Source organism: Macaca thibetana, chromosome 2, assembly GCF_024542745.1.
Source record: "Macaca thibetana thibetana isolate TM-01 chromosome 2, ASM2454274v1, whole genome shotgun sequence".
In the NCBI taxonomy this organism is placed as follows: Eukaryota; Metazoa; Chordata; class Mammalia; order Primates; family Cercopithecidae; genus Macaca; species Macaca thibetana.
This window is the reverse complement of record NC_065579.1, coordinates 149,003,140-149,027,407: the sequence shown is the minus strand read 5'-3', so window position 1 is coordinate 149,027,407 and position 24,268 is coordinate 149,003,140. Positions and strand designations below refer to the sequence as shown.

The following is a 24,268-nucleotide window of genomic DNA, read 5'->3' as shown; positions in this document are numbered from 1 at the left end:
GGCGGATTGCTTGAGTTCAGGAATTCAAGACTAGTCTGGGCAACATAGCGAGATCCAGTCTACACAAACAGTACAAAAATCAGCTGGGTACGTTGGTGTGTGCGTGTAGTCTCAGATACTTGGGAGGGTGAAGTGGGATGACTGGTTTAGTCTGGGAGGTCAGGACTGCAGTGAGCAATGCACTGTACTCCATCCTGGGTGACAGAGTCAGACTCTGCCTCACAATAAACAAAATAAGAAATCTGTAATTGGTTGTGATCAATTAGTTGTAAATGCCACTGCATGCAGATCAGCCTAGTTTCATTTTATATTCTTCTTCTATCTCCAGAATATTTAAAAGTTAAAACACTTCGATTTTTAGAAACTCTCATTAAATTTACCACCTAGCTGAAGATTCCTGAAGGACTTAAACAGAAAATCAATATCCCTCTCAAATGAACAGGGCAATAACTCTACTGAATATTAACTTTCTATTTCTCTCCATTCATAAAAGAGACGGAAGCATCATTGTTCTCTAGTTTTATTATTTGTCAATTTTCCCAACACAGGAACTATAACTCATTCTGAGATTTTTTCAGTGCATTTCACAGCAAAAATGAACAAGGGAATCATTAAAATTGTTGTACACAAACCAACTTTTTCTTATAATTTACAATTTGTTGAAAAAATTATTGTTTTGCTGTTTTCATCCTACTAACCTCTTTAACAGAACACAATTTATCAGAGCACAAAGCTTAAACTTTTTATGATGATGCAACAGACACAGCCTCCTACAATGGCTGATAAACAACAGGTATGTTACACACACTGATTGGAAGACCATATCCAAAAAAACAGAGTAAGGCACCACTCTTGGGAAATTAAGGTAGCTTGCAGTAACAAGTGTTGAGCACCGTAATAAGTAGGTGCTCAATAAATACATGAATGAATGATGAAAGCCATAATTAGCTCTATTCTTTTAATTGCCAGCAATTCTTCAACCTCCACAAAAGACTTATTTAAAAACAGATTTGTACCTGAATACAACTTCCTGATCTTTTTTTCCTGATACCTTTTAATTTCATACTGTTTCTTTAGCATTTAAGTTTCCTCAAAAAATAAAAAACAAAACCATACCTTACATGTGCATTCAGTTACACATATAAGTTCTGAATTACTGACAAGTATGAATAGAATCATTTATTTTAATTTTTAACAGAGGTAAAATAAAGCATACTTATCCAAAGGGATAACACGTAATACTGGATATTAACCTAGAGGTGAAAAAAAAGAAGGAAAAAAGTAACAGTTTTATTTTTTAATATTTGCTATTTTCTTTAATGCCTTAGTTCTGGAGAAAGGCTAAAATCTCATCATATTGACATGAACACATTTTTAAAAATTGTCTCTCAACTGTAATATTTAATAAAACTAGGTACTGAAAAATGTTCTGAAATTTTTCAAGTCAATGTTGTTTTCAAGTATATTAAAATGTTCAGAAGAAAAAATTCTCCATGGTTATAATTCTGATCAATCTATAAATGTACTTTTAAAAAGAGAGTTCCAACAGAGGTGGATAATGGATAAGTTCCTCAGACACAGGCATACAGTCTTTTTGAAGAAATAGAATGCCTTGTTACCACAACCTGGTTGATTTTTTTTTTTTAACACTGATTTCAGGCACAATGGCTGAATCCACTTCTGGGTCATCTTTCTTCTCCTCTTGGTTGGTTTACAAGAGTAGTGAATACTTCAGTTATGGACAGAAAGAAAGACACAAACTCTGAAACAGAGACTTCACTTTTCACTACAAAAAAATCAAAGTCACTGAGTTCTCATTGTTGTGTGTATCTGCTGCCCCTATGCAAAAATAGGGGATTCAAACTTAATTGTAGGAGCAAGAACTGGATAAAAGATTGATCTACTGATTCAGGTAACAAGTTTTAAGATGGTATTGCTCACATCACATGAACAGATTGGTAAGAGGTCCACTGCGTTTCTTTACCACTTTGGTCTTGCTTTTGGTATTTCGGTGCCCTAGTAGGTACATTCAGGTTTAGCTAGTTTCAGTCTGCCCAATCAGGAAGCAGGTCACTCAGTGCAATGACTCCATTCTGGGAGGATTTAGGGTAAACAGAGAAGAACCTCATTTGGTCGAGTTTTAGACAGTACGTGTCACTCTGCTGGTTGTGTTGTTGGAATTATTTTCCAAAGTGGTTTATGATAAACCCAGCCATCTCCCTGAAAGAAATAAAATGATAAAGAATCATCCCTCTAATGTTATCAAAATCACTAACCAAAACTAGAAGCAACACCTTTACTGAAATGGAATTCTATTTTCACATTCAAAAAAAAGTTTTTGTGAAAGAACAAAGTCTTTGTGCTTAAGACATCAAACAATGCCTGTGGTTTAGCTAGGATTCAGGTGAGAAGGTATGGTATCGGAGGGTCTAGTTTGTCACCCATGAACATTTAATTTTGCAAGAACCATTTGTAGCAATTTTGCCAATTTCGCCAAGATGCTACAGATTGAGCCTCACTCACAGAGTTATGGGCAGCAGGCGGAGCACAGAGAAATGATCAGGAAGGTACTAACTGTTCTCCCCATCTCCACTGGCACCCCAGAACTCATTTTGTTTTCTTTTTTTTTTTTTCCCCAAGACAGTCTTGCTCTGTCAAGCAGGCTGGAGTGTAGTGGCGTAATCTTGCTGCAATCTCTGCCTCCCCGGTTCAAGTAATTCTCCTGCCTCAGCCTCCCAAGTAGCTGGGATTACAGGTGTCCGCCACCATACCCGGCTAATTTTTATATTTTTAGTAGAGATGGGGTTTCACCATGTTGGCCAGGCTGGTCTCGAACTCCTGACCTCATGATCTGCCCGCCTCGGCCTCCCAGAGTGCTGGGATTACAGGCGTGAGCCACCGCGCCCCGCCCCCAGAGCTCATTTTTAATGATATATAGATGTTCTCACTTAGAAACTCTTCTTTCTTAGAATCTGTTTCTGGTATATCTGCTTTTTTTTTCTGGAGGCAGTCTTGCTATAGGTCACCCAGGCTGGTCTCAAAAACAGTTGGTATTTATATACAGCCATCCTACTTTTAAAAATAAAGATGTCTAAGTGATAGCAATTCAACAAAGCCTAGTAAGCTAATGTTCCCACCAAGTAGATACGTTTTTATCTTGAACACATGTATAACATACCTCTTTAGTAAAATATTTTGTTTTCCAAGGTGTGCCTGTTTCCGTACGATGCCTTTCTTCAGTCCTCTGACGTTCTTCCAGGGTATGCTTATGCTCTGTGGCCTTATCAATTTCAGATTCTCTCAGAGAGTCTGTCACATTTTTCCACAATCGCCTGAAATCCAAAAACCACACATTTTACAAGCATTCTTTAAAAGAGATAATTAAATAGTATCAATACCCTCAAAATTACAGTAATTTTATAAAATAACATTTCCTAAATCACATCTACAATGTCATGCTCATGAATTCCAAGAATAATGATACTATGCTGCTGATGGTTATGTCTAGGATGCTGCTCCTTCTGCTTCTTTTTAAATTAAAAATAATTTTTATTTTTCCAGGTTATAAAAGGAGGATTTTTGTTTTTAGAAAACTTAGAAATTAACAAGTAAAAAGAGAAGTAAATTTTCAAAGTTGAAATGTAAGCAAGACCAACTGTGCTTCTGGACATGATGAAATAATGGGGAACACATTTATTTTCCTGCCTTCATCAACCAGGAAACAGGCAACATATAGTAAAATAGTGGTTTTCAGATACTGAGCAAAAGGCAGTGCAGGGCAGTGATCCTTGAGAAAGGAAACAAACGAGGGGAGTCCTATGAGTCCTCTAACTCGCTGTCCAGAGTGTTTCTAGGCCACACACAGGGAGAGGGAAGCTTAACAAATCTCAAGCAAAAAAAAAAAAAACTGCCACAATTCTTTAGGGAAAGAACTGTTTGTTGAACAAATGGTGCTGGGACAACTAGATATATATGTGAAAAAAGATGGAAGAAGTTAAACATAAAACTACCATACAACCCAGCAATTCCACTCTTGGGTATTTACCCAAGAAAAATGAAAATAAATATCCACACGAAGATTTGTAGGAGAATTTCCGCAGCAGTATTATTCATCATTGCCCCCAACTGGAAATGCCCATCAGCTGGTAAATGGATAGGCAAAATGTGATATATCCATACACTGAAATACTATTCAGCAATAAAAAGCAATGAACCACTGATACATGCAATTAATACTTCATGGATGAACCTCAAAAACGTTATACTAAGGAAATAAGCCAGGCATAAGAGATCACACATTGTATGATTTATATGAAATATCCAGAAAAGGCAAATTTATAGAGACAGAAAGTTAGTGGTTCTCTGGGCTGGGGGTAATGGGGATTAACTGTAAATGAACATGAGGGATCTTACGTTAGGATGAAAATACTCTAAAACTGATTTATGGTAATAACTGTACTACTCAAGAAAGTTACTAAACATCTTTGTTTTTTCTTTTTTCCTTTCTTTCTTCCTCCCTTTCTGCCCTTCCTCCCCACCTCCCTCTTTCTCTTCTGTTCTCTTTTCTTTTTTCTTTTTTTGAGACAGGGTCTCACCATCACCCAGGTTGGAGTGCACAGTGTCACCATCTCAGCTCACTGCAACCTCTGCCTCCTGGACTCAAGCAATTCTCCTGCCTCACTTTCTTGAGTAGCTGGGACTATAGGCATGCACCACCATGCCCAGCTAATTTTTGTATTTTGAGTACAGACAGGGTTTCACCATGTTGGCCAGGCTGGTCTCGAACGCCTGACCTCAAATGACCCGCCCACCTCAGCCTCCCAAAGTGCTGGATAGTATGCCACAGGTCTTATAGTTCAAAGCCTTAAGGCTACATATGTATCTTAATGGCTCCAAAAGGTTTCCTAACACATTTCTGATACACATATCAGATGGCTCAAACATAAAAATGAATTTATAAGGAATTCTCCACAAATAATAAAGACATTAAAACAAAAAAAATCAAGACATAACAATCCTAAAGATAAATGCCTGCGCTAATAACAAAACTTCTAATAAAATGAAGTAACAACTTGCAGAACTACAAAGTGAAATATTCAATTGTAATTGGTAATTTTAATAACCAATTTCAATAACTAAACTCAACTGATAGAATAAATGCACAGAAAATCTGTAAGACTACAGAAGACTAGAAAAATACTGTCAACTCATTTGACCTGACACTTATAGAACACACTCACCTCAGCCTCCTGAGTAGCTGGGATTACAGGCACATGCCACCACATCCAGCTAATTTTTATATTTTTTGTGGAGAGAGAGAGTTTTGCCATGTTACCCAGGCTAGCCTCAAACTCTTAGGCTCAAGAATACACATTCGTGTCAAGTTGCACATGAAACATTAACCAAGGCCAGGCGCGGTGGCTCATGAATAATTCTAGCACTTTGGGAGGCCGACGTGAGTGGATTACTTGAGGTTGAGTTCGAGACCAGCTTGGCCAACATGGTGAAACCCCATCCCTACTAAAAATATTAAAAAATTAGCTGCGTGTGGTGGTGCATGCTTATAGTCCCAGCTACTCGGGAGACTGAGGCATGAGAATTGCTTGAACCAGGGAAATGGAGGTTGCAGTGAGCCGAGACTGCACCACCGCACTCCAGCCTGGGCAACAGAGTGAGACACTACTTTGCCTCCAAAAAAAAAAAAAAAAAAAAAAAAAAAGAAAAAAAGAAACATTTACCAAGACAGAACATATTCAGAGTCATTAAATCTAAATAAATTTAAAGAATTAAAATCATACAAAGTATATTTTTGACCAAAATGAAACTAAGTTAGAAATAAATAATGGAAAGATGGCTGGAAAATCTCTAAACATTTAGAAATTATCAACACTTTGGAAATAAGTTCATGAGTTAAAAAATAAAACCCGCAAAAGAAATCAGAAAATACTTTGAAATGAAAACACATAAAAAGTCATTGGAGAGAAATAAAGCAGTCCTCAGAGGAAAATCTATAGCATTAAACATTTAGAAAAAAAAAAATTGATGAGCTAAACCAGGGATCAAACTATGGCCCACAGCCCATTTTTGTAAATAAATTTTTATTGCAACATAACAGTGTCTCACCATTGACTTATTGTCTATGGATGTTTCATGCTACAAGGGCAGAGTTGAGTAGCTGTGGCAGGGGCTATTTGATCCACTAAGGCTAAAATATTAATTGACTGGCCTTTTACAAAAAAGTTTGCTGACCCCTGACCTAAGCTTCTATTGTAAGAAATTAGGAAAAAAAAAAAAAAAAGCAAATGATTTACAATATAAGGAGAAAAAACGAAATTTTATAAAAGAGCAACATTCAGTGAGAAAGAAAACACAAACAGACTAAATCAGTGAAGCCCATACCTGGTTCTTTGCATAAAATTAATAAACTTAGTCACACTGATGAGAAAAAAGGTATTACAAATATAAGGAATAAGTATGGGGACATCACTACAGATCCTACACAGATAAAAAAATCAGGTAATATTAAGAACTACATGACAATAAATTTGACACATTAGCTGAAATAAACCAACTCCTTGAAAAACTACCAAAGCTCACTGAAGAAACAGAAAACCTTAACAGTGCTATATGTTAAACATATGTAATTTGTAATTCAAAACCTTCCCCTAAAGAAAACAGAGCAATATCCCTCATGTATATAGAAACTATAAAATTCATTACAAAATTTTAGCAAATAATATTCAGAAGCATCTCTTTTTTTTTTTTTTTTCTGAGACAGAGTCTGGCTCTGTCACCCAGGCTGGAGTGCAGTGGCGCAATCTTGGTTCACTGCAACCTCCACCTCCTGGGTTCAAGCAATTCTCATGCCTCAGCCTCCCAAGTAGCCGGAACTACAGGTACATGCCACCACACCCGAGTGAATTTTGTATTTTTAGTAGAGACACCCAGCTGATTTTTGTATTTTAAGTAGAGATGCCTGGCTGATTTTTGTATTTTTAGTAGAGACGCCAGGCTGATTTTTGTATTTTTAGTAGAGATGGGGTTTCACCATGCTGGCCAGGTTGGTCTTGAACTCCTGACCTCAAGTGACACACCCGCCTTGGCCTCCCAACATGCTGGGTTTATAGGCGTGAGTCACCACACTGGCCCAGAAGCATCTCTTTATCTGCCCATACATTCAGTCTGTGGTGATATACTGCTTTAAAGTATATATAGGAAAAATCTGGGCCAGGCATGGTGGCTCACACATGTAATTCCAGCACTTTGGGAGGCTGAGGTGGGCAGATCACCTGAGGTCAGGAGTTCAAGACCAGCCTGACCAACATGGGGAAACCCCATCTCTACTAAAAGTACAAAAAAGTCAGCTGAGCGTGGTGGTGCGCACCTGTAATCCCAGTTACTTGGGAGGCTGAGGCACGAGAATCGCTTGAGCCCAGAAGGCAGAGGTTGCAGTGAGGCGAGATCATGCCACTGCACTCCAACTTGGGTGACAGAATGAGATTCCATCTTAAAAAAAAAAAAAAAAAATCTGGCCTCACACAGATACAGTTTGAAAAGAGAAGAATATCTTAACAGATTTTTCAAATAATTCGATTCTTTCATATGTTTCAAAACTCGACAAGTGGTAATTTTAAAAAGCCTAGTTGCAATGTGGAAAATTAAAGAATGTCAATTGTTTTTTCAAATGATTTATATGGAAATCCACTGGTCTAATGTGCATCCTGAATGGATAATTTATCCATGCATGATTCTGTAATATCATGCATTAGTTATCTGAAAAATACTGGTTCATTGAGTTATGCAGATCTTCCAGATGCTGACATATTATACAATATTTTAAAAAATCATATTAAATAATATCAGCGCCAAGTTCACCAGAAAACGAATTGGGAAGTTTTTCAGTTCATGGTGGCAAATAAAATTTTCTAAAATTCTAATTTTGCCTTGAAGCTCAAATTTTATTATTAGTAACATACCGTCAAATTGTTTTTCTTGAAGTGTCACATTCACATCTTTCATTTACAAGAAAAATGTCTACCTAACATTGAAATTAGAATAACCATAGTTTATTATTCTTTTAAGTAAACATCGTATTTCATGAACAAAGTGATTAGTTCTGCTTGTGACTCAAATAATTATACAAGTGCTCTTCCTTCAGATAACGACTATATTTCTTCAGTAGCCAGCACAAATGCTTATTCATATTCCTGATTTGTCATACAGAATACTAATAAGACATGTACTCAGCCAGGCATGGTGGCTCACGCCTGTAATCCCAGCACTTTGGGAGGATGAGATGGGAAGATCACTTGAGGTCAGATGTTCACGACCAGCCTGGCCAACACGGTGAAATCCTGTCTCTACTAAAAATACAAAAAATTAGCCAGGAGTGGTGATTGATGCCTGCAGTCCCAGCTACTCAGGAGGCTGAGGCAGGAGGATCGCTTGAACCCAGGAGGTGGAGGCTGCAGTGAGCCGAGATTACCCGACCACACTCCAGCCTGGGTGACAGAGTGAGACCCTGTCTCAAAAAAAGAAAAAAAAAAAAAAAAAAAAAAAAAAAAAAAAAGACATGTACTCTGTAGTCCCAATTTTAAAAAACTAACAATTTGTATTGGTTTTTCAAGGACATCTTAAGAGAAGGTAGCATGCAAGTACATGGCAGTGAAGAATATAATGACTGCTTGTGACATTTGGTGCCGCTGCCTAAATTAGTCCTAAGGCCCACCAGTGCTACCCACAGCATTCCTTTTGCACCATCATAAGAACCCACAGAGTGAAAAATGGTAAATAACATCTTAGTACTATTATAAAAAAAATTGTGAACTTGCAGATGCCCTGAGAAGGTCTCAAGGACCCAGCAGGGGTCTGCAAAGCAAACTTTGATACCCTCTCCTTAGGATAAATCCCTATAAGAATTCTTTAAAAAATCATTATTGCTGTATTTTTTGACCCACTCTGAATGTTTGATTGTGGACATTTAATCCCTTTCACACCTAGTTAGAAATTGTTTGGTTCCATTTATGTGATCTTAATGTAAGATGTTTAGTGGTTCCCTGTATATATATTTTTTTCTATTTTTAATTGATAGAGTAGTAATCCCTCATGACATAAAATTTAAACAGTACAAATAGGAATCTTATAAAAATTAAGTCTCTTTCCTATTCCAGATCCCAGTACTCTTTTCCAGAAGCAACCACTGTCAACACATTTTGGAAGCTGTACCTTATTAACACATATAGATCCACTTTATTTTTCAAGGTCTATGACGCATACTGCCAAAATATCCTCTACGAAGATTGTACTGGTTTAACGTCCAATCAACAGCATGAAAATGCCCATTTGCTCACACCTTTTCCCCAAAGAGTTATTATTGTAAAAACTAATTTGTCTTATTGTTTAATTTGTACCTCTGAATTCTAACTACCCTAAACAATTTTTCATTTCCTTGGTTGACCATTTAAGACGTTCCTATATTTATGCACCACCTCTTTACATCCTTTGCCCAGTTTTTGTATTGGGGTACCTTTTTGTTAATAATTTAACAAAAATTTTTATGATAAAGTTTTTAAGATACACACAGTAATTCTTTCACGGTAAATGTTTTTAATATTTTTGCTCCACTTACAATGTTTGGTTTTTACTAAAATGTGACTGTATATCAAAGAATCTCACAGCTGGCAAAGGGTTTAACATCATATCAGACTAATGCTTTCAATTTACAAAGCTGATGCAAAGTGGTGAAGTGACTTGGCCAAGGTCACCAGTTAGTGAAAAGGCTTAGATTAAGATTCAGAGCATCTGACTCTTTCCTGGATAGATGCAAGGATGACATACCGGGATTCAAACGGATCCTGCTTCTCCAGAGGTCTCACTCTTTTCTTCGTCACTGTCAATTTAGTCAAGTCCACATACTTTGTTTCTCCATTGCTATATGTGAACTCAAGAACACTATTCCATTCCCCTTGCACTTTGCATACCACAGTGTTGGTGATGTTGTGCTTTACTTCAGCTGTAACCCTAGAAGCAGATAGAAAAGAAAGATACACTCTAATAAGTGATACCATGTTTGTTTCTTAGATCTGAAACCCAAGAACACAGCCTGTGAATCCTGTTGAAATTAGTTATATACCTCACTTCAATATGTCAGAGCCAAAGTTAGATTCTTTGTATGTCCTATGACAGCTTCCTTCATAATTTGTTCAATATCAATTTTAGTCTTTAGAAAAAATGCCAGGAGTCAAATCAGAGACTTCATTATCATTAATGTCCAAATGTTATCTTTAAAATGTTTGCTACAAACAAAACTATAATACTAAAACTAAATAGAAATATGAAAAATATCAATATTTTATTTATTACAGTCTAAAAATGTTACAACATGACAATCTATTTAACTATTTTTTACTAGTTAATTCTACTTATTGAAATATTTGGCATCCCTACATTGGAAGTTCTGGATACATCAATCCTATATTAAACTACATAAGCCTAATTTTAAATTTAGAAACCACACAAACCAATAAGAGGTAGAAAAATATAAAAGAATACATTAAAATGTTTAAAATGCTCTTGCCAAAAGAGAAAAATTAAAAGAGCACTGGTCTACAAAAACTATCATTATCACCACAGAACTCAGAGAGACCTTAAACATTACTGCTATTGAAGTTTAATGAAGAGTCACCACAGCCATATATATAAAATAGCTATATATATGGCTGTTTATCAACAGATAGCTGTATTGATGCAGCACAAATACATCAATAGGAACAGGCTAGGCATAGGAACAGGTGTAATTATTATTATTATTATTATTATTATTGAGACAGAGTCTCGCTCTGTTGCCTAGGCTGGAGTGCAGTGGTGTGATCTTGGCTCACTGTAACCTCCGCCTCCTGGGTTAAAGTGATTCTCCTGCTTCAGCCTCCCACCTAGCTGGAGTAGCTGGGATTACAGGTATGCGTCACCATGCCCAGCAAATTTTTGTATTTTTAGTAGAGACGGGGTTTCGCCATGTTGGCCAGGCTGGTCTTGAACTCTGACCTCAGGGGATCCGTGTGCCTCGGCCTCCCAAAGTGCTGGGATTACAGGTGTGAGCCACCGTGCTTGGAATGTAGTTATTTTTAGTGAAGTATTTTATGTTCACTCTAGGACACAGATAACAACAGGGTCAGATCAGATAGAGGTTCAGAACTTAAGGAATGATAGGCAAAAGTTAGGGTCTAATCAGTGTACCAGAGAATGTGGCTTATCTAGATTCAAAAGGAAATCCAAAGACCAAAGTCTAGAGGTTCGAGTGACAGTTCAGGAATCCCAAGTAGCATTCGTCCGGCATAAGCTAAGGGAACAAGAAGGACAAAGTGGAATTCAGGGAATCCAGTTTCAGTTTTAAGCAAGCGGTCTGTGAACTCAGCTCAAGGCAGAGGTGTAAGGAGCCCAATAAGCAAATTATTTATAAGCCAGATCTCTGGAATCTAAGAGCAAATCAAACATTCACAATCAAGAGTTAAGAGTAATTTTATCTACTAAAAATACAAAAAAAAAAACCTGCACGTAGTGGCACAGGCCTGTAATCTCAGCTACTCAGGAGGCTGAGGCATGAGAATTGCTTGAACCCGGGAGGCAGAGGTTGCAGTGAGCCAAGATTACACCACTGCACTCCAGTCTGGGTGACAGAGGATGGCTCTGTCTCAAAAAAAAAAAAAAAAAAAAAAAAAGAGTAGTTGTATAGTTGTAGCTCACTGGACACAAAGAACACCATGACTATCAGTCAACTTGATTACAGCAGGAATGGGAACCCTGGGTTATGTCTCAAAGCATACACACTTAAATAACTGCCCTGGTTTCTTGCCAGCGTGAATGTTTTTTGTGATGTCATTGCATGCTTCCTCTCTGATCCCACTTGCCAACATCCTTCCCTTCCTTGAAAATTTATCTCTATCAAACAGGATATGAGGAAGTAACACTGAACATTTATCTAGTCTATTTCCCATCCACATACACCATTCTAAGATAATCAGCTCCTCACTTGATCTTTCTTTTACTACCATAGCACATCTCTCAAGTTACTTTTATCTCTCATAAGGCTTTCCAATGGACAATCTTAGGGACCTGTTCATGACTGCTGGCTATTACAGGGTCCGTATTGTTTAGAGCAGCTACACAGCAAAAGCAGCGCGAAGACAAGTGGGGCAGGGAACACGAATCACATATACTACAGGCAGGCCATGAGGAACTTGCAAAGGAGCACAAGGAGGAAGAAGGCCTCATCACTTTGCTTATAACAATTCTTCACAACAGTCTAGGGCAACCAGCACACTTCTTCCGTAAAGGACCAGAAAGTAACTGTCTCAGGATTCTCAGGCCAGACCGTCTCTATTGAAACTACTAAACTTTGTCACTCTAGCATGAAAGCAGACAGAAACAAGTACATGAATGTGCATGACTGTGTTCCAATAAAATTTAATTTACAAAACCAGGTGTCACTAAAGGCTTGAGCTCTTTACTTCCATGCATACAGTCCTTAGGGAACTGATCACACAGTAATATTATTATTGGTTTGCCATCCTTGCCCCTTGCCAAGACTGTAATCTCTTTAACAGGCATGGAATGGGTCTCATCTCTATAGCCCCATTTAGCACTTAGCAGAGTGCCTGATAAACAGTGAGTTTATTGCCTGAATTAATGAATGAGAAAACAAAACCTCAATTATATTATCACTACATAGACTAAGAGTGAGCAAAAGCATACATACACAAGAGGATGTCAGTGTGTGCGTGGAGGGGGAGTTAACATTTTTTGAACATTTAAAATATGCTGGGCATTTTACATAAATTATTTGCCAAGCCTTGTGACTATCCCATTTCTGTAGATGAAGAAACTAAGGCTCAAAAATTTAGGTAAGGTGCCCCAAATCTCTCTCTCTCTCTCTTATTATTTGTTTTGGACAGTCCTGCTGTGTCACCCAGGCTGGACTTCAGTGGTGAAATCATGGCTTACTGCAGCCTTGACCACTTAGGATCAAGCCATCCATCTGCCTCAACCTCCTGAGCAGCTGGAACTACAGGCATGTGCCATCATGCTCAGCTAACTTTTTAATTTTTATTCTTGTAGAAAATGGGTCTCACTACGTTGCCCAGGCTGGTATTAAACTCCTGGGTTCAAGCGATCCTCCCACCTCAGCTTCCCAAAGTGCTGGGATTAGAGGCATGAGCCACTGTACCCGGCCCCCAAATCTTGTAGTTAGTAAAATAATAGAGTCAGGATTTGAATACATGTCTAAAGGACTCCAAAGTCCGGTTCTTCCCAACACTTCTAGGTACAAATTTCCTTAAAACAACTTGACCTGAGGTCTGACATTACCATTATTTTGTAGCTATGATATACAAATAAAAAATTAGGTACTTCAGAGAAACATTTTATAGTACAAAGGGAAATTGAGAAAATAACCCAAAGAAATAAAATTCTGCTCCAATTCAAATTTGTCATTCTGCTTACATGCAGCAGCATGAAGAAACAGACTTCCTGCATAAACAGAAGATACAAAGGCGGAGCTTAGGAATTTGGAATTTAGGAAGTAAAAGCTTGTACCAAACTACCATAAGAAAGGTATATTTAAAAAGTTATGCCAATGATTAACACAAGGCAAAATAAGTTAGGTTATGGAAAGCGATTCTTTTTTTTTTTTTTTTTGAGACGCAGTTCCCTTCTTGTAGAGTGCAATGGTGTGATCTCGGCTTGGCACAATCTCAGCTCACGGCAACCTCCACTATTCCAGCTATTCTTCTGCCCCAGCCTCCCAAGTAGCTGGGATTATAGGCCTGTGCCACCACGCTCCGCTAATTTTGTATTTTTAGTAGAGACGGGGTTTCTCCATGTTGGTCAGGCTGGTCTTGAACTCCCAACCTCAGGTGATCCACCCATCTCAGCCTCTCAAAGTGCTGGGATTACAGGCGTGAGCCACCATGCCTAGCCAAAAGTGATTCTTAATCTTAGGGAAATTCTGAAATACTTGATAATTCTTTAAAAGCTGTCTGGTAAGAGTAGAAAGGAAATGGTTATTGAATCAGATAGATCAGTTCTGTTGAAGGTCTTAAAGAGTCTCAATTTTCTCGTCTATAAAACTAATACCTTTCCCTCATGGGGCTAGTAAGATTTTTTTTTTTTTTTTTGAGACAGTCTCCCTCTGTCACCCAGGCTGGAGTGCAGTGGCGTAATCTCAGCTCACTGCAACCTCCACCTCCCGGGTTCAAGCAATTCTCATGCCTCAGCCTCCTAAGTAGCTGGGATTACAGGTGCATGCCACCACGCCCAGCTAATGTCTGTATTTTTAGTAGAGACAGGGTTTCTCCATGTTGCCCAGGCTGGTCTTGAACTCCTGACCTCAGGTGATCCACCCGACTCGGCCTCCCAAAGTACTAAGATTACAGGCATGAGCCACAGCCTCCCAAAGTGTTGGGATTACAGGCGTGAGCTACCGTGCCTGGTCAAGAATGGTTTTTAGAAGCAATTTTACCAAATGGTTAATTATATCCTATAAAAAACAGTTATATACATGTTGCCAAAACCAAACTTAAATATTCAAAAATAAGATATTAAATAATTCCCTTTAACAGGTTAAGGTACTGGCTTCTTGTGGTTACTATCTAGGTGCTGATATCTTAACCATCAGGCAAGTTCTCCAAATCTAAGTCAAATTCTGGATCCTTTATGACTGAGGCAATTGAAAGGCTGTCTTAAAGATAAAAAATATTTCTAACACAGAAATCTAAGATTTCAACAAAGCACTTGCCTAGGATTTGAGCGGATCAGAATGTTCTCCTTGATAAAAACTTTGCCTCTCTCCACAACTCAGGCTTATGGAGATGAGATGGCCCTATATGCAGGTGAGAATGCAATTAAAATTTTACTTTCAAAGAAAAAAAAGGTTTCTTGACCAAATCTACAATATCTCAAGTATGTACATCTTGTATCAATAAATGACATAGAATACAGAATATGCTGCCCTTAAGATAGTTAGCAAAGAGCTAAATCGTACATTGTTGTCCCATTCATCTCTAAGGTGAGAATTGATAAATAGTAAAACATATGCTTTCTCGCTTTTTTAAAAACTTGACAAGTCAGCCTTTTAGATTTCCTAGATCCTGTCTCTAAGAGCTCCCTGAGATACCAGAAAACCACTGGTTATGTTAACTTAGCTTCAAATAGAAAATATTTTATTGACTGAAAGTTAGCTTTGGGTTTCACTGATGGTATATATAAAAAATTCACATGAAGCGTAATTACATTTTATGGAGAGCTACTGAAGAAGATACTGTCTATTATGTTACTCGATGTCACTATGTAAGGACACATGCAACAAATCCCTTTAGAATTTAGTGCCAGGAAAATAGTTTATCTTGAAAAAGAGATATGCTTCCTTTATCAGACACTGGGAAGTATGTTAAGCATCATGTTTCTTTATTTGCTTTAACAGACGAATCAAAACTAAAAATTGATTTTTTAGCTATAGTAATCACCTAATCCTAGCTTCACAGTACCATTGTCCTTACCCATCTTTATGGTATTATGACAGACTTTATTTTTAACTATTATATACAAGTTTTTTCTAAAAGCCTTACAAATGCTTTCCAAAAATAGTATCCTGGATTATAATCTCAGACTGAAAGCTTCTTGCAGGCAAAGTTAGTTTTTATTTTTATTTCTCTGTATCTCTAGTATGCAGAAAAGTTATAATGTGTGTGTGTGTGTATATATATACACACACACACACACACACATCTACATATCCTAAAATCTTTATGATATTACACCACGCACTATATATATAGGCACCCTAAAGTGAGTGTGGAAAATGGGAACAGAAGGTGGACATGATAATGGGGAATAGTTAAGTAGGCTCACTTGGCTGCATCAGAGATAGATGTGGAAAATGAGGGAGTAAGGGAAGACAGGTAGAATATAATATATTTATACCAAATGCAGACAGCAGATAATGTGTCTGTCCCAACTGCAGAGAGCAGTTAAAAAAAACTAGGCTATGTTTGAGGAAGGAGGCATGAGCATTAAATAAAGACATGGAGAAGACCTTAGTTATAATAATCTGTAAGCACAAAGAAGAAAAGGTGTCAAGAATAAGAAATTTGGCTGAGCATGGTGGCTCACGCCTGTAATCTTGACTCTTTGGGAAGCCAAGGATTGCTTGAGCCCAGAAGTTCAAAACCAGCCTGAGCAACATAGGGAGATCCTGTCTCTTAAAAAAAAAAAAAAAAGAATTCCCTTTTTTTTTTTTTTTTTTTAAGACAGAGTCCTGTTCTGTCACCCACGCTGGAGCACAGTGGCACGATCACGGCTCATTGCAACCTCTGCCTCCCAGGTTCAAGCAATTCTCCTGCCTCAGCCTCCTGTGGCATTACAGGCACCTTCCACCACACCCGGTCAATTTTTTTTTTTTTTTTTTTGAGATGGAGTTTCACTCGTCACCCCGGCTGGAGTACAGTGGCGCAACCTCAGCTCACTGCAACCTCTGCCTACTGGATTCAAGCAATCCTCCAGCCTAGCCACCTGACTAGCTGGGATTACAGGCATGCACCACCATACCCAGCTAATTTTGTATTTTTAGTAGAGACGGCGTCTCGCCATTTTGGCTAGGCTGGTCTCGAACTCCTGACCTCAGGTGATCCACCCATGACTAAAAAATCACATGTGACTAAGAAATACAAATATTACCCGGGTGTGGTGGCTCCCAGCACTTTGGAAGGTTGAGGCAGGCAGATCACGGGAGGCCAGGAGTTCGAGACCAGCCTGGCCAACATGGTGAAAGCCCATCTCAACTAAAAATACAAAAAGTAGCCAGGCATGGTGGCACATGCCTATAATCACAGCTACTTGGGAGGCTGAGGCACAAAAATTGCTTGAACCCAGGAGGTGGTTGCAAGGAGCCAAGATCGTGCCACTGCACTCCAGCCTAGGCGACAGAGTGAGACTCTGTCTCAAAAAAACAAATGACAAAAAAAGAAATACATCAATATCATTGAAAATAAGAAGTGCTGGATCTGGAAATGTATCACTGCAAGTTGCTTCCACCTAAGCATCTACTGAAACACATACACTGGCTTTAATCATTGTGCTTCCTGAACCATTCTTCAAGATTAGATATATTTCCACCCTAACTTGTAGCTATAGCTGCCTTCACTGAGGTCCAGATCCAAATCTGTATCCCTTAAAGGCAGAATTGGGCCAGAGACTACAAGTTCATTTGTTAGAAATTCTATTGTAAAGCTCACTAGTTACTTCATCTGGAAAATTTTTAAGAGTAGATATCTTAATGTTGCTACTTTTAAAAATAGAGCATGATATTCAGAATGCCTTAAAAGATGAAATATTTTAAACAAGAAATAAACATGAATACAAATCCAACTTCACATAAAACAGAGCAGAAAAAGAATAAGGAGTTGTAATACAAAATCAAAATGGAAGAATAAGAACGAGATATCATTAAAATGTGCTTACCGATGCAGTTTGCCACCATAAAATGGCTTGGTATGAAAAGTGATGCTGGCTGAATATCCAGTTTTTGCACAGTTGACACTGACTTTGCCACCCAGTTCTACCCAAGGAACAGTCAAAATTGACCGAGCATATGCACAAGGTAGAGAAAATGTGTACTCTTCTCCATGCTCCAACAGACTAAGGATACCTGAATGTGAAAACATGAGGGTGGTTAACATCTTTTTAAAGAAACAGCTACCGAAAAAATCCATATTAATTTTTTTCCTGTCTAGTAAATAAGCATCATTATTTTTCCTAATCTTCATTTAACTTTCATAAAACTGACTTCATTTATAACTATATCTGACAATAGTACCACGCAATAGTGAATCAGGTTTATTTTCACTATGGCCTTTCTGTCAATTTGAGGTTTGTGGGTCCAGTAAATGTTACAGTGGAAACATTTCAAGGGTTTCCTCCAATGCTCCTAATATATGTATTTTTTTTTTGAAGATGGAGTTTTGTGCTTGTTGCCCAGGCTGGAGTGCAGTGGCATGATCTTGGCTCACTGCAACTTCTGACTCCCAAGTCAAACGATTCTCCTGCCTCAGCCTCCCGAGTAGCTGGTATTACAGGTGCCCACCACCATGCCTGGCTAATTTTTTTTGCATTTTTAGTGGAGATGGGGTTTCACCATGTTGGCCAGGCTGGTCTCGAACTCCTGACCTGAGGTGATCCACCTGCTTTGGCCTCCCAAAATGCTGTGATTACAGGCGTGAGCCACTGTGCCTGGCCCTTAAAAATACTTTTTTTAAAAAGGCCTTCAGTCAGAGTTTAAGACAATGGTATGCTAAAATTTTATCATTAGTATGAATAACTTTTTAGCAGTTTGGGAATAACTAGATGTTCAATGTTATTAAGTCACAGACATTGATCTAAGACAGTATAATGGGAAAAAATTGTTCTTCATTCTATTGTATGTATATTAAGAAAGAAAAGATGTTGTTTGATTATAAAAAACTATGGTCATAATAATTTTGTTTGCCAAATTATAAAATATTTATGGTGAAGCTAGAAGAGTTAACAGTGGTGGTTTTCAAACAAATGTTATTCTAATGGAGAAAGGAGCCTGTTCCATATTAAGTGATGCTAATTAAAGATGGTTTAAAAGGTTTTATAAAAAGGGGACTACATTAACGAATAATCACTCTATACTAGATAATTAAGGGATACTAAGGATACTCAAGCTACATTACTAACCTTCTAAACTCATTACCTGTGTCATCAACAGACCACATATTGAAGTGGATATGTACTACTAGTCCAAACGTTTATGGCATCTCCCTTTTAATAAATGCTCGTTAAGCACTCACTTCTTAATGTTCACAAATAAGGGGACGTGTTTAAATATTTTAATATAGTCAATTTTTAGGATATGCGAAGAGACAAAATGAGATTCTAAAGTAGCCTACATAAAGCAACATCAACTATTTTTTTTTGTATTGCTCTTAGTCTTCACAAAGGGCAACAATAAATTAAGGTTTATTGAACCATTTCATAAAATACATGGTTCTGGCTATAATATATTTATACATAATGAGAGCTGTCAGATGACAGACAACATACTTGTATATATTTTAAGTCTTTTTTTTTTTTGAGACGGAGTTTCACTCTTGATGCCCAGGCTGGAGTGCAATGGCACAACCTCGGCTCACTGTAACCTCTGCCTCCCAGGTTCAAGCGATTATCCTGCCTCAGCCTCCCAAGTAGCTGGGATTACAGGCACCCGCCACCACACCTGACTACTTTTTTTGTATTTTTAGTAGAGACAGAGTTTCACCATGTTGGCCAGGCTGGTCTTGAATTCCTGAACTCAGGTGATCCACCCACCTCGGCCTCCCAAAGTGCTGGGATTACAGGCATGAGCCACCGCACCCAGCACCATTCCTGATTTTTACTTACTTTCTGTTGCGGATATCGATAACCATTTAATTTCCAATATATTCCACTAATATATAGCAGCACAATAAAAAATTATTTACATACCTCCTTTATAATTAAAGCATGGTTAAGATATGAATGCTTTTCTCCATTTCTTTTTTAAAAAATTTTACATTTGAGACAAGGTCCTCCTCTGTCACGCAGCTGGTGTGCAGTGGCACCATCACGGCTCACTGCTGCCTCAATTTCACGAGCTCAAGTGATCCTGCCACCTCAGTCTCCCAAGTACCTGGGATTACAGAAGCAAGCCACCATGCCCAGTTAATTTTTTTAAATTTACTTTTGCAGAGATAGGCTCTCATTATGTTGCCCAGTCTGGTCTCCAACTCCTGGGCTCAAGCTATCCTTCCACTTTAGCCCAGCGAAGTACTGAGATTACAGATGTGAGCCACTGTGCTCAGCTTTTCTTCACTTCTTGAAGTATTTCCTTTCTTGTAGTGTGAGAGGCTACCATTCCCAGATTCTTACTGTTACATGAACTGGTAAGACTAACTGTCCTTTGGAAGAGTGTCAAAGAATATGATTCTAAATGTGTCGATTCCTTAACCTTTATGACCTTAGACATGTCTCATCACCTCTAGACTTTTTTCTTTCACTTATAAAATAAGCAAATTGATCTATGAAGTGCTTAAGGCTAATGTTATGGAGTTTATAACGAAGGGTAGCAAACTTTTTTTTTTAAACTAATAAAATATGAATGATTTCAGCTGGGTGTAGTGGCTCACTTGAGCTCACAAGTTTGAGACCAGCCTGGGCAACATGGCAAAATCTCTTCTCTACAAAAAAATACAAAATTTAGTTGGGCATGGTGGTGCATGCCTGTAATCCCAGCTACTGTGGAAGCTGGGGTGGGAGGATGGCCTAAGCCTGGGAGGCAGAGATTGCAGTGAGCCGAGATGGCCCCACTGCACTTCAACCTGGGTGACACAGCTACACAACGTCACACACACACACACACGAGAGAGTACTTTCTAATGTTATAAAAGTTGTAATTAACTTGAAATATTATTTGGAAATTGGTAAGACATACTACAACAGAACTTAAAAATGGGGAAAACTGAAAAGGAGGATATTTTCTTCATAATGACTAAAACACAATCTCAAAATATTAGAGTGACAGGCTTAAATGCTGCCATGCTTACATTGTAAAATGACATTCAGAGCAAAGTGTTCTTTGCATAAGCATTTTCCTTTAACATAAAAGTGGTAGTTTTTTTCCTGTCATTATATTTTCATTAACTCTTCAATAATTTCTGTGGAGATTTTTGTTTTTGTTTCATATTCTTGGTCAAAAAACACTGTATTTCCAAAAATAATTTTTTACAATCTTCTGATGAAGTAGAATTAAATTTTATCAGTATGTATTTTTAAATATTCTATGAATAGCACCTAAATATTCTATGAATAGTACCTCTGGCCTCCATCTCCTAAAGTGCTGATATTACAGGCTAATGCCTGGAGGTAGAGGCCAAAAGATCACTTGAGCCCAGGAGGAGTTCATGACCAGCCTGGGCAACATATTGAGACCCTGTCTCTAAAAAGAAAAATAAAAAAAATTAGGCTAGCATGGTGGTGCATGCCTGTAGTCCTAGCTACTTGGGAGGCTGAGGCAGGAAGATGGCTTGAGCCGAGTAGGTCAAGGCTGCAGTTAGTTATGACTATGCTACTGCACTTCAGCCTGAGCAACAGAGCAAGACCCTGTTTCTTTTTTTTTTTTTTTTTTTTGAGACGGGGAGTCTGGCTCTGTCACCCAGGCTGGAGTGCAGTGGCCGGATCTCAGCTCACTGCAAGCTCCGCCTCCCGGGTTCACACCATTCTCCTGCCTCAGCCTCCCGAGTAGCTGGGACTACAGGCGCCCGCCACCTCGCCCGGCTAGTTTTTTTGTATTTTTTTTTTTAGTAGAGATGGGGTTTCACCATGATAGCCAGGATGGTCTCGACCTCCTGACCTCGTGATCCGCCTGTCTCGGCCTCCCAAAGTGCTGGGATTACAGGCTTGAGCCACCGCGCCCGGCCAAGACCCTGTTTCTTTAAAAAAAAAAAAAAAAAAAAAAAAAAAAAAATACATTAAAAAAAAAAGATTTACCTATTTTTTTGTGATTTTTATAATAATAAAAATTTGGGACCAACCTCAATGTCCAAATAAAGGGAAATGTTTAAATAAAAGATGGAAAATATATTTCATAGAATATTATGCAGTCATTAAAATGTTTTATTAATGACATGAGAAAACAAATATATTTAATTAAAAAGCAGGACACAAAACTATATATATTATTAATTCTAATTTTATAAGGCTAAAAGTCCTGAATATACACACACAGAAAAAGTATAAAATATTAAATTATATATATATATATGGATGCAGGCAATACAGAAGCTTTTATTTTCTGCTTTGTACTTTTCTAGTTTTCTAAATATTTGATAAGAAATATTTAAAATCGCCAGGCACGGTGGCTCATGCCTGTAATCCCATCACTTTGGGAGGCCAAGGTGGGTGGATCATCAGAGGTCAGGAATTTGAGACCAGCCTAACCAACATGGTGAAACCCCGTCTCTACTAACAATACAAAAATCAGCTGGGTGTGGTGGCATGGTGGCAGGCGCCTGTAATCCCAGCTACTCATGAGTCTGAGGCAGAAGAATTGCTTGAACCTGGGAGGCAGAGGTTGCAGTGAGCTGAGATCGCGCCACTGCACTCCAGCCTGGGCGACAGAGTGAGACTCCATCTCAAAAAAAAGAAAAGAAAGGAAATATTTAAAATCAGAAAAAAATAATTTAAAAAGAGAATTTACATTAGTTCATAGATATACTCCTCCCATCCCCCCCAAGAAGCATTCTGGAACACTCTAGGAATTGGAGCTAAAAATTAACTTAACATTTTAAACTTATAGTTAATATTTATCTAGGGTTCCTAAATTTAAGATTGTAGTTTGATATTAAAAATTGTTAAACAGGCACTTTGACCTTCACGTGCCTGCTTGGGTTTCTTCCAAACGAACTATCCTTTCTTTCCTGTTCTAAAGCCTTTTTAAATAAACTTTCATTCCTGCTTGAAAAAAAAAAAATATATATATATATGTAAAATAATTTTTCTACTTACCTTCTCCAACCATTGTCACGCCTATTGACATGCCTAAGAACTTGCTCTTAGTCCAGACATGCGCGTTTACACACATCTTCCTCTCTGTACATTCTGCATAAAATCCTGAGACTGGAGGATGATGAGAAACCTGCTCAGCAACAAATCTGACTGTATAACAGTCTGCTCCCACCTGGTTCAAAGACTCCTCCGATAAAGGAGCATGATTTGTGACTCCCTGGGTGGAAGAACTGCTAAAAACACTGGATGCTACCTCGCTTTTTGGCATCCTCCAGGAACAGTGAAATGTTTCTCCAATGATAGGATTGTATGGTTTTTTAGCAATGGCTCCCTTACGGCCTTCATGAAATGAGGTAAGGTAGTACTCAACAAAGCGAATCATTCTGTCCTCAGCTGTGGCTCCATTAGTGATGGCTATAAATAGGTCTGGATGAGACATAAAGTCTGCATACATTTCCAGCAAGGAACGCTTCTCTAGGATAAATGTAGGAAGCACCACCTAAAACAACAACGACAATCAATGAAAGAGGGGAAATTTAATCCATGTGTAGCATATCTGTAGACAACTGTTCTCTCTCTGAAAACATTTCATTCTAGATGGGTATTAAAAACAAAGTCATAAAGAAAAAGTGTTTAGTCACATTAAAAAATAAGCATTCTTGGCCAGGCACAGGGTCTCATGCCTATAATCACAGCACTTTGGGAGGCCAAGTTGGGAGGACTGTTTCAGCACAGTAGTTCGAGACCAGCCGAGGCAACATAGTGGAACCCTGTCTCTATAAAAGATACGAAAATTAGCTGGGCATGGTGCCTTGTGCCTGTAGTCCCAGCTGCTCAGGAGGCTGAGGTGGGAGGATCACTTGAGCCTGGGAGGTCGAGGCTATGATAAGCCATGACTGTGCCACTGCACTTGTACCTGAGCAACAGAGTGAGACCCTATCTGGAAAAAAAAAAAAAAAAAAAAAAGCATTCTTACAAGGAAATGCAAACCTGCCCAAGATTAAACATAAATTCAAGAGGGTTAGAAGAAACTTCAAAAAAATCCTCAAACTTCTAGACTGGATAAAAGTATCACCAGGGAAACGGCATTAAAACTCAAAGTAAATGTTAGCCTGCCTTTGCTCCTTTCCTATGTTAAAATTAAATTGTAGATGAATGACCAAGACATGAGAAGAGTCAATAAATGTCATTCCCTGAGAACAGACTAAAGAGATCACAGACTGAAGCAAAAACTGCAACATATATTTAATCTTAAGTACAAGAGAACTATTTCCAATAAGAGAACTTTTTATACTTAAAACCAGGTAAGTGTAAGAAAGATTAAGTATTTTACTTAAAGCAGAGTTCGGAAAGGCACTGCAAAATGGTTCAAACCTGTGAGAAAGCAAAATCTGGCAATATTTTTCAAGAGCCCTAAGATGCTCTTAACTATTTAGCCTAGTACTTATTATTCTAAGAATCTAGCCTTAGGAAATAAATAATTGAATGAAGGAAAAGCACTGTGAAAAAATAATTAGAACAACCTCCATTTTGAACTATGGTTCTAGCTAACTGAAGTAGGGAACTTTCATTTAATGACTATTATAGTCATTTAAAAAGATGGTTTTGAAGATGATATAAATAATACAAAAGACAGTGGATGTTGCAGGTTCAGTTGGTGAATTGAACACATGCA

General features: G+C 38.1%; 1 protein-coding gene across 1 annotated transcript in view; it reads right to left on the bottom strand.

Moving 5' to 3' along the window:
• Positions 1–507: 507 nt before the first annotated feature.
• OSBPL11 (oxysterol binding protein like 11) overlaps positions 508–24,268 on the bottom strand; it is a 73,129-nt gene continuing 49,368 nt past the window's right edge. The window contains exons 9-13 of the mRNA XM_050781646.1: positions 22,594–23,092; positions 17,512–17,698; positions 9,838–10,020; positions 3,179–3,332; positions 508–2,220 (exon numbers count right to left, since the gene is read on the bottom strand). Of these exons, the coding sequence (XP_050637603.1) occupies positions 2,155–2,220; positions 3,179–3,332; positions 9,838–10,020; positions 17,512–17,698; positions 22,594–23,092 (1,089 nt within the window). The 3' untranslated portion in view covers positions 508–2,154. The remainder of the gene's footprint in view (positions 2,221–3,178; positions 3,333–9,837; positions 10,021–17,511; positions 17,699–22,593; positions 23,093–24,268) is intronic.